The sequence below is a fragment of the Balaenoptera physalus genome, assembly GCF_965194825.1.
Source record: "Balaenoptera physalus genome assembly, chromosome: 3".
Lineage (NCBI taxonomy): Eukaryota > Metazoa > Chordata > Mammalia > Artiodactyla > Balaenopteridae > Balaenoptera > Balaenoptera physalus.
In genome coordinates this window covers 111,178,515-111,195,693 of record NC_138890.1, presented here as the reverse complement: position 1 = coordinate 111,195,693, position 17,179 = coordinate 111,178,515, and the positions used below count along the sequence as shown (strand labels likewise).

Sequence of the window (17,179 nt, the reverse complement as noted above, 5' to 3'; positions counted from 1 at the left end):
ACTTCCATAAAAAACATTGTGGCTGTCTTATCTGTTTCAACTTTTAGTGTAGTTCTTAATCTTATTTTATTCTGTCCTTGAACAATGCGACTAAAATCAGAGCTTTCATTTTTTAAATGTTTCCATTACTATTTTTCAGTTTCCGTATTCATGTATTGCAAACTGAAACTAAGCTTTTAAAAACATTTTTATTGCAAATAGAAAAAAAAAAAGCTTCCAGAAGCTTGTCCTACAAAATAGACATCTGTCAAAGTTATTGCCAAAGGATTAAATATTTTAGAGGACAAAAACCCTTAGTATATGTAAACACTGTGACTTGGCACTTGACTTTGGGAAGATGCAACAGCTTTCCAAAAGCATTTCTTTCCGTCAGATAATCATGGGAGGTGACTGAGCTGTTTCACAACTTTCTGCACAGTTTCTTTAAAGGATAAGGATTGCATCATAAGAAAGCAAAGTTGCATCATTTGTTGGACTTTATGAAGGACCACTGTATCAAAATGTCTCCCCCATGGTTGCTAAAAGACAATTAATTTCGCGTGATTATTCAAGGCTTTGCCTTGAATTTTTAAATATAATTAAAAATAATTCATATTTTAGTGTGTGGAATGTAAAAAACTGCTGATGCAGTAATTTGGTGGATTATACCAAATGTGCTATTTTATGAGACTGCAGGCCCCATACAAGATGGATGCACAACCCACTAATGGTGTAACCAGTACACAGGAAATGTATTCTTTTAGAAATTGTCCTGGAAGACTCTACGAGAAGAAATTTCAGTAGCCTAAATCAAGTCACATCCACTGAAGGTCTCTCTGCTGGACACGTTTGTCCCTGTAGGGCAGTCCAGCTGGCACCATCCACTAGAGGCAGAGATCCAGGAAGGCTTCCTGATCTCATCCTGCCTTCTCAGGTTCTTGGCTGAAGGATCTGTAAGCTGAATCGGAGCCAAAAGTAAGGAGGAAAAGACTCCCTTCATTGCCTTTGCCCCCTGCAGCAGTGGGCGGAATGGAGGTGGGGAAGGCCTGAAGATGACTCCTTCTAAGAAGGGCTGTGCCCAGCATCCAGCTAAGACTCAGTCAGCACTGGGAAGGAGCTGCTGTAGTGCTCCCTGCCCCCTCGTGCCTTCCATCCTCTTTCTCAGCAACCCCAGGAATGCCAGTGAAAAGGAAAATATTTAATTTATCCAGTAGAGGTTTCCTTGGCAGCTAGACCTTAAGTGAGAGAAAATCTCAAAGTATCTAAACCTAAATTCAACCATTTAGGTTGAATTCCATTTCTCAAATAGCTCAAGATGGTAACAGTGGATTATGCAGACTATTTTAATTTATAATAACTTTAAAGACCTAGACAGCCTCTCAGTTTAAATTCACCAGACTGTGTTTGGTGGACTCCCATAGGCATTGTGAAATTTTTTTCTTTAGTAATTTGTCCTTGATTAACCACTGAGTTACGTTTGATTCAGTTCCAAATCCATTGTAATATATTTCTGAGTTCCTTTCAAATTTAACATAATTTCATGCAATCATTACTCAAAGTCAAAGTGAAACCCTATATTGAAATTTTACTATTTTTCAATTGTAAGAATGAACAATCAACTTATAGTAACTCAAAAGATTTACTTAGCAGATTTTAATAAATGGTTGGTGAGGCTGGAAAGAACACATTCCAAGTAAATCAAGGTCAATTTCTGTGTCCCCGCCAACGTTTTAAAAGTTTCACTGTATTGTACACATTTGGTGCATACATTTCAACAATCAAATGTTTCGTGCAAGTGTGGGCATTTCTGGAACTGCATGTTTGTTAGTATTTTATTTATTTGCTCATTTTACTTTCAGCTAGTTAAGATGTCAACATCTAAGACTATAATTACAGAAACCTTCTTGGCTCTGTGGAAAAAAGTGCAATTCCTACAGCTGAATTATGGAGCAAATGGTGATTGCTTTCATCCGGCATTACAAAAATAAGAAAAGTTAAACTTTCATGGGTGAGAAAGAAAGGTATATGATTATTTTCCAAGTATGATTATTTTATACTTATATGTCAAAATATAAGCAAAAGCTCTTTTCCATGAAGGGCTGGTATGCATCACTAAAAAGGGGATTAATAAGCAAGATACCTCACATGGAAAAGAATAATATCAAATGATGTGGGTAGTTTAGTCAACTGAAATGTTTTAAAAACACGTTCTTTAAGACTTACAATTGCACAGGCCAGTTCATCCTAGTGGTTGGCAAATATCAATTTGTTGGATATAGGAAAGGTTTTCATGCCATGGTACATATAAAAGCTTAAGGAAATTTCAGTAACTCCACAAAGTAAATATTTTTAGTAATAAAAAGGTAGAGACCATGCAGAACAATTTTACCTTCTTCAGTGCCTCTCAGAATACCTTTCAGTGCTATGTACATATCTGAAATTAGCTTTCTGTTTCTAAAAGTTCTCAGACTATATTTTTGTGTATTTGGCCCCATTTTCATCAATGGAAGACCAATACAGTGGAAGATTGGAAGCACAAATATGTTTTCCATATCATATCTATATGTTTATTGATTGCGCAAGTGAATTCTGTATTGGGCTACTCATGAATGTCTAGTGACACTCTCCTTGTTATATTCATATAAGGCTTGTCTCTTGCTGGGTGTTGTTTCTAGCAGTGTGGGTAATTTGGTAGTAATCAGAGGGCTTTACCCTATCCAAGATTCTATATGAAAAAAAATTGTGTTTCCACAGCTAATTCCAACTCATATGTAGGTCAGTTTTTCAAAAGGGTTTACTTTTTTTTAAATCAGTATGATTTGAAAAACAGATCTTAAAACACAACTAAGAGCAAGGCATTGCACTCAGTACTCCAGGGTACCTTGAGTTTGGAGTGTGACCTCTTTCTGCAAAGAGTCCATGATTTGATATATATACTATGGATATATAAATTTGAATCCAAGACAGAATAAAATCTTATAAATACAAACCATACAATTTGGGCATCTTGAAGAAGAATGATATTTTTCTAATTGGGAAAATTCTTTGAAGCACATAGCATTTAATCTGGTATTAAAGGGCCAATATGATTAAAGGCATTGTACAATTACAGTTGGAAAGGCAGCTTAATTATGATATTCAAAATGATACGCTTCCCTGGTCTTATTTATGCATATTAGAAGATTGACAAGGCGCTTGAGTGAAACTTGCTGATTGGTAGATGGTCCTCTATAAGGATGTAATTGGTAATGGAAAAAGGTCAGGACCTGGAATAAGAGCTAGTAAGTGATAACCACAAGGTATCTCTTGTGCTACATGTGGTTTATCATAGCCTTCAAACTCTTACGTATATAATTGCTGCACCTTGAGCATCTACCCCAGACTAGGTGGAAATTGTCAAGTCCCTCCCAGTGTCTATCCTCAGGTAGCAATCAAGGTTCCTCAGATCTTATTCTATAATTAAAATGTTGTAATTTTATTTTAAAATGAGTTCTTATTGCATGTTGAAGTATATATAGATAAAATAATGTCTTGAGATTTTCTTGAAAGCTATTCATTGGGGGTGGGAGTAAATAAAGCAAGATAAAATAAGATTGGCTATATCATGACATTTTTTGAAGCTGGTGATATATAGAGATTCATTATACTAGTCTTTCTACTTTTCCAAATGTTTGAAATTGGCTATAATAAAAAGTTAAAAATGTTTATCCCACCCTGTTGCCATGGCGAGCCTTAAACCAGTCAAGGTGGTTGCTGACTGTCTGTGGCATCTGTTAGTCACATGTTGGCCTTTGAAGAGTTTCTCCCTCACACCTGTGATGCCCTCTTTCCCGCTTTGTCATGCTCTCTACCCCTTGAAAGAACCAGGTTCACCTTTCATGGTCCCAATCAAATGTCTCTTCCTTTCCACCGCCTTCCATTGCATGCAGGCTTTTTTGTATTTGAAAGTATAAGCCCATTGTATCAAACATTCACTCACCTATAAACTATTTACTGAGCACTGACTTTGTTTTGGCACTTGACTGCCTCAAGTAGAGCCTATTTAGCAGGTGAAGACGGACAATTTGCAAATATTTACAAAACAAAATGTGCTTAGAATTACAATGGAAATCTGTATACAGTGCTCTGAGAACATCATAGCTGGGGGTGGAAGGGGACGGCTCAGGGTAGAGTTGATCTTTGATCTTTTTTTAAAAAATAAATTTATTTATTTATTTATTCTTGGCTGAGTTGGGTCTTTGTTGTTGCGTGCCGACTTTCTCTAGTTGTGGAGAGCTGGGGCTACTCTTCGCTGCGGTGCGAGGGCTTCTCATTGCGGTGGCTTCTCTTTTTGTGGAGTACAGGCTCTGAGCGCACAGGCTTCAGTAGTTGCAGTGTATGGGCTCAGTAGTTGTGGCTTGTGGGCTCTAGAGCGCAGGCTCAGTAGTTGTGGCGCACGGGCTTAGTTGCTCCGCGGCATGTGGGATCTTCCCGGACCAGGGCTCGAACCAGTGTCCCCTGCATTGGCAGGCGGATTCTTAACCACTGTGCCACCAGGGAAGTCCCTTTGATCTTATTCTCGAAGGATTATATTTTCTCCAGTTCAGAAATGAATTCATGTATATAATGTTAAATATGGAAATGTCAGTTATTTCAAGGCAGAGCCTCTGGGTAATGACTGCTTCTGCCCTTTTTATAGTACACAAGAAGGATGGAAAAACATTCTCTGCAGTGAGAATGGGCACACCAAGAAATGAAGTATGACCAAAGGACAGTCCCTAGGTCACCTCCCAAATAACTTTGGGGCCTTTGAGAATCTTGAGAAAACTTCAGAAGAACTGAGGCTGTCAAACACCACTGCCTCTCTGAAACCTCCATTTTTCACCCCCAACAGAAACTTTCTCCTTCCTGCAAACTCCCAGATCGTAGTAGATAAAAGCATAGACTTCATTCAGTGCCCTTGGTATCAAATTCTAGCCCTAGCTCTTACTCCTAGCCATGTTACCTTAGAAAAGGAGCTTTCCCTAAGTTTCAGCTGTGAAGGGACATTACTGAAAGTGAGCAAAATAAATATGCATATGATTAGAGCAACTTGTTTTACCTACTTACTTTACCAAATTCTACCTTATTTTAAAGTACTTACTTTTGAAAGTATCTTAGAACCTTTAATGGACTGTAAGATTGTTGAATGAAAGGAACCATGATTTGGAATTTTTTTGTTTCTCATGATAGCAAAACAGCACTTGTAAAAATATTTATCAATTAAATTGGTTTCTTGGACACATTTACTTAGCTCATATACGTATGTGCTATACAGTAGAGAAGTGTTATGAAAGCATGGAAAACATGGAGATTTGGGAGAGTGCAGGGCCTATACAAGAAAAATTACTCTTCTTACAATTCCCCTTCAACACCTCTAATTGTGTCTTAAAGGAAGTCTCAGTTTGACCATAGAGTGTATTATCTTGTAACACGTGTTAAATCTGCTTTTCAAGAAAAGGGAGAGCTGGCTTCATGCTCAAAGCCATCAGCAAGTATGTATCCATTTATAATTAGAAATATCTTATGTTCACTGTACTTATTTTTATGGTTTCCTTCTATTTCTGGCAAGTTATACTGGTTTCTATTTATTTAAAATGTATTTTTAAGTAAGCGTAGGGAGATAATAAATATGCCATGTGAATTACTTAAGTTTAAGAAAAAGTAACTTAACAGATAATACAGTTCAACCTATTATTCATAGATTGGAAGCCAAGGTGCAATAAGGATAAGTAACTTGCTCTGGTTACAAAACATATACTGACAAAGCTGGGACTAACATAAGCATCTTGATACTACTAGCGTCCAGTGCCTGATGCCTCTTTGATAAAAGAAAGTGACCCTCAATTAATATTTGATGATTGACTGTCTTCTCTAAGCCAATTGCTTCTTTCATCCTGAATAATGCCAATGTTCATGGATATGAAAGTGAATCAATAAAATCTCAAAGTATAAGGTGGCATGCAATCAGGAGCCAAGAATTACAACTAAGAGAGACAAGAGAAGGTCACAAAAATGAACTTTACAACATCAAGCAATGTATCAGATACATAAAGCTAATAAATCTGCATGCATGTGAGGCACTATGTGGGATTCAGAAGGTCACATCTTCAATGAAGTGCTAGTGCGCCAAACATATTTTTCCAAAAACCACAAATCTGGCCTAGAATGTGAAAGGAGCTTCTAGCAAACACACACCTATAGTTTATATAAGGAAGGAAAGTCTTCTATTAATGCAGCCAGAGTTCATCCTTCCTTGTAAAGAAACACTGAAATTCATGAATAAAGGGTGTCTTGAGATACATGAGAAACTAAGGAGAGGCCTAAAGGGCTTTGGGCAGAGGGGAGACAGGATGGCATGGATACATTTTATTGTTTAGCTTTGTATACATTTTGATCTTTGAACCTACTGAATGTATTACATATTTAAGAAATAAAACTCCCCCCACAAAATGCCTTGACCATTTGGTATTCAGTGTCTAAGAGACTCTGGACCATTAAGACAAATTACTTCTTTACAAGAATATTTAAATAAATCCAGAGTTTACTTTTTTGTTAAATTAAGTTTTCACAGTTATTTTACAGAATACAATTAAATGTATTTTAGTTAGCAGATGTCCTTCACAAAACTTGCCATTATTTTGAAACTGAGTTAATTTTAGAAGCATAATAAAAAAGCCTCCACTCTGAATTTCTTAATAACTATGTAATGAGATTTAAATTTTGAATGGCATAAGGCAGTTTCTGAATGTTGTTAATTCAGTTCCACTGCATGTTTCTCCTACTTGCAAATAGCTTCAAATTTGCATATAACCATTGTGTGTACATTTCAAGTATGAAAGCTGGAATCATAGATTGTAGATTACAAAAGAACAGAAAAACATTCTTTACATGGACTTCTGATTTCTCACATCAGCACTGTGGTAACCATTAGACATTACTTGTCATGAAAAAAAAAAGCAATGATTAATTATCATTCCTAAGTTTAACATAATTTATAGATACTTACCTTGTAAATCTAATGCTACCACAGCGGTATCATCTTCTAATCCTTCAATCACCTCGCACTTATATCTCCCATAATCCTCCAGGGTAAGGTCTGTGATCACCAGAGAAGCATCATTATCACTGCCTCCTTTCAGAAACACTCTACCCTGGTAGCCTCCATAGGTTTTCTTGTGGTATCCCATGGAAACAAAAACATCCACTTCCTTGAGGTAATCTGAAGTTAGCTTGGTCCACTTAATTCGGATTTTGTGGGTTCCTGAGCCAAGTGCTGTAGGGTCTCGGTAAAATTTACATGGCAGTGTAACATTGCCACCTCTGTGTGAGAACACCTTGGCTTGTTCTGCTTCCACGAGTAGACGGGGGCCATTTTCTGCTATAATTGAAAAGAGAGAAAAAAAGGAAAGAACCATTAATATGCTTTTAGACTTTTTTATAATATGAAATATACTACCTACACGGGGTATCTGACAAAGAGTAGCATTGGCGATAAGCTTCTCTGCATTGTTGAGCAGAGATCTCCTTTGAACCACATAGAAAGGTACCTTTAGTAACTAGAGGGCATCTACAAGGTAGTCATGTCTTTTAAGCCACTGAAAAAAGGAAGGATGTGCATTATAATCAATGAGAAATATTGGCTATAATACTCTATAGTCATCTGAAGTTTGAAGATGTCATCGTAAATTCTATTTATTTTTCTTCTACAGTTAAATATCAAAAATGTAGAAACAAGACCAAGAGAAGTGACAGGGAACCATAACTATTTCATCAATATAAACCCAAAATGTTCAAGCTAGGTAAATTGATCTCTCCCCAGCTGAGCTTTCTAATACGATAAGTCTGTATTATATTTCTGGGAAAAGTATACGGCAACATGATTAACTTTCATTGTACTGTTCTGGCCAAAGAATTAGATTGTCCTTCCATCTCTGGCTTCAATTCAAATATACACCTGCGATATGCCGTTCTGGAGCATTTCAAGCAACATGTATGTATTATTTTCACACAAAGGCCAGACATCAGAAAGGCATTTTTAATGAGTGCTTTTTAAAAAACTCCAGATTTTGAAATATATTCCTCAAACCTTGGATGTTAAAAATGTATCCAAAGTTATATTTATTTTCTAATTAACCAGATAATTATGTTTCTTTATTCCCTTAAATCTCCTTCTACACCCCCCAACCCACCGCTGCCCCTGCTTTCTGCTGTATCTTGGTTAACAGAATCCTCTTGCTTTGCTTCTGCCTTGCCATGCCTTGCCCTTTCGCTTCCCTCCTCCCTCCTCCAAGGACTTCATTGCCTTCCTGGGAGCCCCATGATATTCCTAGCCTGCCAAGTTAGCACAGCCGTCGGCCTCTGGAGAGCCCGCTGTTATTTTCAGATCTTGGCTTTCTCTGGGGTTTCCCCTGGTTCGCTCATTGCGCTTTTGACCTTGACAAGGTCTCTTGAGGATGTGCAAGCTTTGAAAATGAGAAAGCGATATAAGAATTCCTGGACACACATACCTCATCCACACACAGCTTTCAAAGGCTGCCAAAGCTGTCTTTCAAGCAGCCCTTCCTGCTTTAGGCTGGAGGTTCTGAATAAACCTTGGTCACGAATCATTAGCGATAGTACACAGGTCATCAGGGGAGTAGCCAGTCATCTCCAGACAAACCTCAAAACTTAGTTATTTAATGGCATACGTAGGATTCAGATTTTAAAATAAAGCGTCCAAGAATAGACAGTGGTTATATTTTTATCATAGAGCAATCAAAATTCATATTAAAAAATGAACATATTTATGTCAGCCCCAGTCCTCAGAAACTGAACAGCTTAACCACTTTTAAAGCCATCAGTGCCCCTACTTTGAATAGATCATAAAATGAGAGGATAATGGCTTAATTAAAATGAATCACAAATCCAGCTCATTAAGCATTTCCTTTCGATTCTCTTCTTTATCTTCTTATTTAGGCCCATAGACTCATAAGACATAAAAGGTAAATGTATCCAACTCTACCCTATGTATAATAGTCCCCCTGCAATATCCCCAGGGACTGCATCCATGTTCTTCCTAAATATTTCTAGTATCTTCTTTCTGGGAGGAGGAAAAGGTGCTGTTTAATAAGTCTGCTCAGCAATGCCTGAGGCCCTAGGGAACATGGATCTACCCACTACCTTGGGAGGACGCCTGAAGCTGGGCCTTCCCATGCTGGGACTTGAGTTTAGACAAGACATGAGGCCTTCAAAAAGTTGCAGTTTCATGATTCTCTCAAGCTTTATACTTTAAAGTCAAAACTAATGCCCAAATGCAGTGGGCTAAAGGGGCGTTACGGTAGTTAGGAACATGGGCTTTGATGTGTTAGAGACCTTGTTCTAACCTCACCTCTTCAATTTGCTAGCTCTGAATCCTTGAGCAAGGTGTGCAAGCCCTAAGCCCCAATTTCCTTACGTGTGAATTAGGGAGATAATATCTACTGTGTATAGTTGACCTGATAGGCACATAAAGCACTTAAAATAATGGCTGGCCCAAACTGTTCCTACTGCATAGTTTTTCCCCTGTATTTCTCCTATATGATACTGCCTAATATTGAGCATAATTTTGACATATATTAACCTTCCATGGTTCCACTTACTTATAAAGTTTTTAACCATGTGGAGTAAAATAATACATACAATGCCACCTGTGTTGTATAGGAAACTTGGACATTATTGTGTGGTTTAGCGTAATCATAAGGTATTCCAGAATGAATACAAGGCCTGAGTGTTTTATAAATTAAAGAGTTAAAGCACAGATCAAAAGTCTTGTACAAGAGACTGAAACTTCTAATTTTTTTCTGAGGTTCACTGTAAATCATCTTGTAGTATTTTAGAAGTATAAGCTTCTGATTTTTTTTTAGGTACTATTTACTTATACTCTAGCAGTCTGCGTAGATGGTGACTTATGTGGTATAATGTTGAGAACTAAGCAGACACCAAAAATCCATTGGCTTCCCACAAAATAATTTTTCTAACAAGCCTGCTAGAATGTATAAATTTCCACCATTCTTATTTTTGGGGCAACTGGGGTGTTGAGGTAGTAGATGCCACGAGGCCCTGGCTGAAATTCAAAGAACCCTAAGAAAGTTGTGTAATGTGTAACACTTTGAGTGACTGAGGGCCATTAACGTTCATTAACCTAAATCCCCAACATGGCCTTTAGAACAATGTGTTTTATTAGTTTGCTTGCTTTTAGAAGCTCAGCACTGCAGATTATACAGCACTGAGCGTTGCTGGTGGGCGTGGCCTGTTGCAGAGCAGGTAAGATGTAGGAAAGACCACTGGCCAGTGAGTAAGGAGCCCTGGGTTCTGTTGCAGGCTCTAGCAGGGCTTAGCTGTTTGAGTGACAGGTCTACATCATGAGAACATTGAGCTTAAGATTCGTATCTGGCTCCCTATGGCAGGTCGTCATGATAGGGATCAGCCAGGAAACACACTAAGAGGGAGAGGGTAGAGGGCAGGAACAAAGGGAGCCTATAATGCTGATGGCAAACTTCGCACAGTCTTGTCTAGAGTAATCTGATCATTGGGTTAAAAATGTGGATTGGTTTGAAATTAATGTTTAAGTCAAAACTGTTCAATCAACAGGGCAGTTGTAAAGCAAATCAAATGCAAAAGATAAAAATAAACCTTGATCATCAGAATGAGTATTGCTTATCCTTTTTTTTTTTTTTTTTTAATATTAACTAGAGAAAACCAAGCAGCACACATGTGCTCATTTTAGGGGGACTGAATTTTTTAAAAGTTCAATCTGTAAGTTACAGGAATTTCATATTTTTATTAGTGAGTGTCAGTGACAGTGACAAAGGATTTGATGCACTTCAAAGACCACAGTTGTCTCCAGGGGAAACAGCAGGGCTTCATTATTACAGTCTGCTGTGAAATCCAGAGGACATCATTCAGTTTCACCAAATTATGAAAGCAATGGCATGACCGAAAAACTGATCTTTGTATCACTCTGTAATTTAGATGAAATCTTTTAAACAATAGGACAAAAACAATTAGTTGCAGAAAAACAATTTAGAAATATGGTATTGGACTATTACCTATTGTTCTTAGTTCTATTAAAAGTTTAAACATTTGGGGGGGACAGTTCATTGCCAAATAAATAGAGGTAACAGAAAAAAAAAAAAAGGTGTTATGGGTCAAAGTTTGTCTTTTAAAAATAAATAACTTTTTGGATTGTACAAAATAACCAGTCTTGGTGTTGGTTACTTTCTCACTGGTGTATAATGAAGGAGCCTCCAGACTTTTGGATTTCCTAGACCAATAAAATGTAAAAAGAACCCAAACAAAGAAAACTGAGGAATATATTTAAGATGGCTAAACAAAGACAAAAAAATACTCCCCTCCCAAGAAAAAATTCTACCAACATCATCTGATGGTTCCTTATTTTTGCGGCATTTGTTATCACTTTGGTGGGTTGAGATGTGTAAGACTAGCACTTTGGAAGCTGTTTCTTCCTTTAGGGTAGCCAACCTGCCCGATGATGAGCAACCAGGATGGTTTTGTATCCTTATCGTTGTGCTTACCACAGTCTACTGAAAACAGTCACTCCGCCTCCCTAGTCCACGTCTTGTTATATTGTTCCTCCAGCATCAAAATAGTGCCTGGCCTGTGATAAGTGTCTGTGACTGAAATAGACTAATGCCTTCCGGAGGCTATGCTCAGCTATGGCAGTAGACATAGACCCCTGCCCTTGCTTTATACCATATTGCTCTAAAATGCAAACACTTTATAAAAACAGATAAAGATACATATTAAAGACACAATATTTAAAAAGAATACATAATTTAGACATTTGTCTCTCATCTTACACATGACATTTGAGCAGGATACATAATTTAGGAAAAAATTATCTTACTAATTAATCTTTAACTGTTTATAATTACAGTCAGCCCTCCATATCTGTGTGTGCCTCATTTGGGATTCAACCAATCAGAGATGGAAAATATTTGAAAACGAAATTCCAGAAAGCTCTGAAAAGCAAAACTTCAGTTTGCTGCTTGCCTAAGTATTTACATAGCATTTACATTGTATTTACAGCTATTTACATAGCAACATTTACATTGTTTTAGGTATTATAAGGGATGATCCTGTAGGTTAGGTGCAAATACTGCAACATTTTATACAGGGGACTTGAGCATCTGAGGATTCTGGTATTGGAGTTGGATCTTGGAACGAACCCCCAGTGGACATTGAGGGACGACTGTATTTTGTTTCCTTCTGACTGGAGTGAATCCCATTGTTCCCGATGTTGCTCACTGGGAGCCAGAAGCTCCCATGAGTGAGTGGCCTTGATTCCGCTGTGTCTTGTCAGCTTTGCATCAGAGACGTTTACAAGGGCCCTCCCCACTGCCCCTCCCTCTCTCCATCTAGTCTTTACTGTTCTTTCAGAGGGCTTTTCGTTTATCAGAGACAGAGCTTTAGTTTCTTGCCCAGCTGTTCCTCAATGTAAGGACTCTGAGTCTCTCCTCTGTGACTCAGCACTTCAGGAAGGGTGACCTGAAGAGGGCAGGAAAGAAGCTTTAAGGAGGATCTATGTCTGCCCTCTGCCCTCTACTGCTTGACTTGCGTTTGAAATCCTGCTATATTTATCCCTGGCCCATCTTTGCTTTCACCTGGAGTTCAAACGCTGACCTGAAGACATATAAGAATATGTGTGCTCCTTACCATTTGTGTAACTTGGAAAGAAATATGTATACTTACATAAACTATATCTGAAGGAATCCCTAGAAACCCATGAAACTAATAACCATGGTAGCCTGTGGAAAGAAAAGGTAGATGTCTGGGTCGAGAGCTCCTGGGATATTTTCACTGTGTACACTCCCATATTTAAAAATTTTTGAACCGTGTGCACGTATCACCTGCGCATGTACTAAGCAGAAATGGAATAAAAATATAAAAAATGGTTGACAAAAATTAACAGAAAACTTAATTGACAAAGATAAACAAAAAACTTTCCCTAAAGTGTCTCTAGAAATACACACAAGAAGCTGGTAGCCAGAATTGCAGTATATTGTTATAATTGCAAGATTATATTTTTGTAGGAGACCTATGGCTCTGTTAATAATAATGTTGTATTTAAACAGGTCTTCAAAACGTGGAAATTTTACCTCGTTTTTTCAATTCCTTTAAGACACCACTGACAAAGGTACTGACTGTCTTCTAGTTTTGACTGTAAAGGAAAAGTCCAAAGCTGAAAATAAGGTGAGTGAAGACTGCTCTTTGCTGTAGAGTGATGACTGCTGTTTCTCACCCTCCGCAACCCTGTCTTTTGGCCTCACAGGCTACAGGAACATACTCCTCCCAACACCCCTCCGCCCTCTGCCAGGGCCTACCTGCTGTCTAAGCACTGTATAGTCATTGTGCCCTGCTAGTTCCTATCAATCTACAGCTGAACCACATTACCTAGAATTGTGTTTTCAGTTTCCTTAAAGGGTATGTGACCTGCATGATCTGATGTGCTGTGCTGCGGAGCATTCCCTTAGGTATTGACCACATCCATCTTCCTTCCTGTATGGTCAGACCACTCAGGATGGCTGTCCTCTTGCTTTCTGTACATCCCCTGCTCGACCAGTGCCTGCTTCACCTACTCCCTACTCTCATGACTGACCTTCCTACACAGTTGCCCCAGGCCCCAGCTAATGATTATTCTAGCTTTAGATCAGAACGTCTCCACCAGGATAGCTTCTCAAAGGGGAGGTGAGGGGTGAGCTCCTCTTCTGGTTTCTCTGGTAACTGATGAACCAACCTGACATCAATTCCCCCTATAAATGGTAGCCTCCCCTCCCCCTGGGGAGCTAAGACTGCAGCCAGGTCCTGCCTGCCCTCTGCCACACACAGTGGGGTGTCGCTCCAGGACCTTGCTTCAGACGTGTAAGCTCCCCAATCCATTAAACTGTTGATGTCTCTGTTGCTGACTCCGGGCTCTTTCTTCAGTCTTGAAGCTGGGCAGGTACAGGGCTTGTAGGCCTGTGGGGTGCAGCCCAACACTTGCCTTAGAGCTAAACTGATCCTGTGATGGGAGACAGCCCAACACCAACATATAGTGTTGTTTCGGGTGATGTTGATCATGAATGTGTACCATGTTATTATATCCAAGTTTCATAGTAAAAAATAAGGATAAGTGCTATCACTATTTTAGAGCCTGAAGGTTTTTTCAGGGACAGTGGAAATTTTTCTTCCCAAAGGATACTTTAGACAGATCTTTACCATATAAAAGGTGAGCTTCTTTGCTGGAAATGGGCATCAAGAGCCTCCAAGTAGTTCTAGGGGGACTACTATTGAACATAGTTCAAAAATCTGTGTTCTGAGATGTAAACCTGAAACTGGGTTACTATCTTGAAAAATATTGTCTCTTTTTAATTCCTTTTTCTTCATCTTTTTCAACCAGGAAGAAGTAACGTGTGAGGAGGGTGTTTAGCTCTGTTCTACTAAATTCTTTGTGGCTTTTGTCTTTCCACATTCATTATTGTTTCATCTATTTTCTCAGCAGCTGTAGTTTATTGGTTAAGCATAGGGACTGTGCCTCTTACATGGTGTCACCTAACCTTTATGTGCCCAGTTTTCTCATCAGTAAAATGGAGTTAAGCCACCTTCCTTGCAGGGTTCTTGGGAGGGTTAAAGGAGGTGATACGCTGAGAGCTTAGCCTAGTGCCTGGCACCCTGAGTGCCCAGTAAATGTTGGCTGTTACTAACAAACATTTCCTGAGTGTCCAAAGTGTGCCAGGTATGCAAACCAGCTTCTGTCTTCGACATTTTCTTCTTTCCTGTGCTCTTTCAGAAGACAGTTCCTAGAAAGTACTGATTCCTGAAAACTCGCATCTTATCAACTGATGATGATTCTCCTAATCTAGTGGTTCTTAATAGAACAGGAGCTCATTTCAGGACCACCACCTTAAAGCCTTTTCAAAAAAACCCCTGTATCTAATCCAGCTTCTTCCTGCTTCCTCCTCAGTTTCCTTGGGGGTTCCAGAAAGTCTTCGTTTGGGGGTAGAGGTGGAAAGTGTGTCCTGGTAGCTGTCCCCCCACCTTGTTCCTTGAACTGCTCTTCAGAATCACTACGGTGGCCTGAGGAATAGTTTCTCCAAGGCTTGAGACCAAATCTTTTTTTCATAGTGATTTGATTTCTTCTGGAACATAATTATATCAATTGAATGGAATAAAATGGGAGCCGTTTGTACCCACTGCTTAACTCAGAAGTTTCTCAGAGAAGGCTTAGATGGAGGCTGTATGGTTCCTGGTGGGTCAGGAGCAGAGCAATCAGACTGCCTGAGTTTGAATCTCAGCTTTACCACTCAACAGCCATACGACCTGCGGCAAGCTACACACCCTCTCTCAGCTTCGGTGAGGATAACCACCTTTACACAGTGCGGTGGTGAGGGCTAAAAGAGATGACCTAGGTAATGAAGTTTCTATTGCGCATCACACATAGTAAGTGGTTTTAAATGTTAATATTAATTTATCAGTATTATTGCCATTGGTAAGTCCAATATAACTGGTCCCAAAACTTGAGACGGTCATACTAGCTTTGTCAACTCGGAGTTGTCTGCTCTTGCTAATAATTTTCAGAATTTAAATGTATGCATGTTATCCAAGATTTATGGGTAAAGAAATAGCATTTGATTTCTATTATTTTAGTCTTAGAAAAAAAATAGTTATCACAGATACAGAGAAATTAAGGAATACATTATAAGAAAATAAAATTTGAATGTTTCACTAATATAGTAAATGATAATCTTTGAAGAATCATACTTTCCAGGACTATAGTACAGACTTCTTTCAAAGGGTGTGGAGACACTGAAACATTAGCATGAGTCATTCTTCTTCATTAGGCTGTAACTAACCACCCACTCCCTAATTACTGGAAATGTGTTTTTATGTGGTAAAGGGCTCAAATCTACTTGTCTCTGCTCAGACTATTTCCACTTTGTGGTAAAACGTAAGGTCAAGTTATCCATAATTTGCAGAAAGGACACTGTTGGTTTTATACATTGGTATGGTTAGGGTCTTCACTTACTGTGAAAGATATCAAGATAGTACTATCCAGAGTCAGTTCTGGAGGCAAAAGGGAACTTTTGATTCTTAATCAACAATCATGAATTGATAGCCTATAATGTGTCAAGTATTAAAAGTTTAGTGCTGATACAAAACGAAAGGTAAGTGGAACACAAAAGCCCAGGTGGGCAAGGCTGAGGGAAAACGAAGGGAGCACCATGGTCCTGAGAACACAAGGAGTGAAAAGCACCGCACCATTGCTGGGTACACGCACTCCCTGCTAACGGGGAGCAGGTACTCGTTCCCACTGATGTTGTCCAATGGGAATGCAGGCTGAAAAGCAGCAGGTCTTTGGATTTTTCAACAGATGCTAGAAATACACTTTTTTTTTTTTTTTTTGTCTGCGCCTCGTGGCCTGTGGTATCCCACTTCCCCGACCAGGGATCCAACCCCTGCCCTTACGCTCTTGGCAGTGAAAGCGCAGAGTCCTAACCACTGGACCACCAGGGAATTCCCTAGAAATGCACATTTTAATGTGAATATCTCCTATTTTTAAATACTTGCAATTAATTTAGATTTTTTAAGAAAGTTACCTGGGAAAAAAAATTACCACGTATCAGTGATCAGGATTTAGACTCTGGGAAGTGAACATGTGACCTTTGTATCCTCCTTTATCCCACCTGTTGATGCTGAGGGTTTCCAAATTTCAGACCAGGGCGATCTCCTTGTCTCTGCTTGCATTTCCTCCTTCTCCAGGTGATCTCATCTAGTCCCATGGCTATAAATATTTATGTGCTGGTGATTCCAAAACTTTCTAGCAGTGTACTTTTTCCTGAGCTCTGAACTAGTAAATCCAACTACCTGCTGGTCATATATTGGATGCCAAACAGATAACTTGAGTCCTCCTCTCCTGCCCAGACTTGTTCTTCTCCCAATCTTCCTCAGTTCATTTTATGCCTCCATCATCCATCCATTTATTCAAGCCAGAATCTAGCAGGTGTGTTTGATATGCCCCTTTCCCTTAATCCCTACGTCTAGTCTATCAGCAAGTGCTGCCCTCTCTACCTCATTTTTTTTTTTTTTTCCAAATTGGTTCATCTCCATCCATCTCCACTGCAACCATCGTGGTCTACACCATCATGATTTCTCACCTAAACTA

General features: G+C 38.9%; 1 protein-coding gene across 1 annotated transcript in view; it reads right to left on the bottom strand.

Moving 5' to 3' along the window:
- HAPLN1 (hyaluronan and proteoglycan link protein 1) overlaps window positions 1-17,179 on the bottom strand; it is a 77,378-nt gene that overhangs the window by 10,835 nt on the left and 49,364 nt on the right. Inside the window, exon 3 of the mRNA XM_082458223.1 lies at window positions 7,007-7,378. Within this exon, the coding sequence (XP_082314349.1) occupies window positions 7,007-7,378 (372 nt within the window). The remainder of the gene's footprint in view (window positions 1-7,006; window positions 7,379-17,179) is intronic.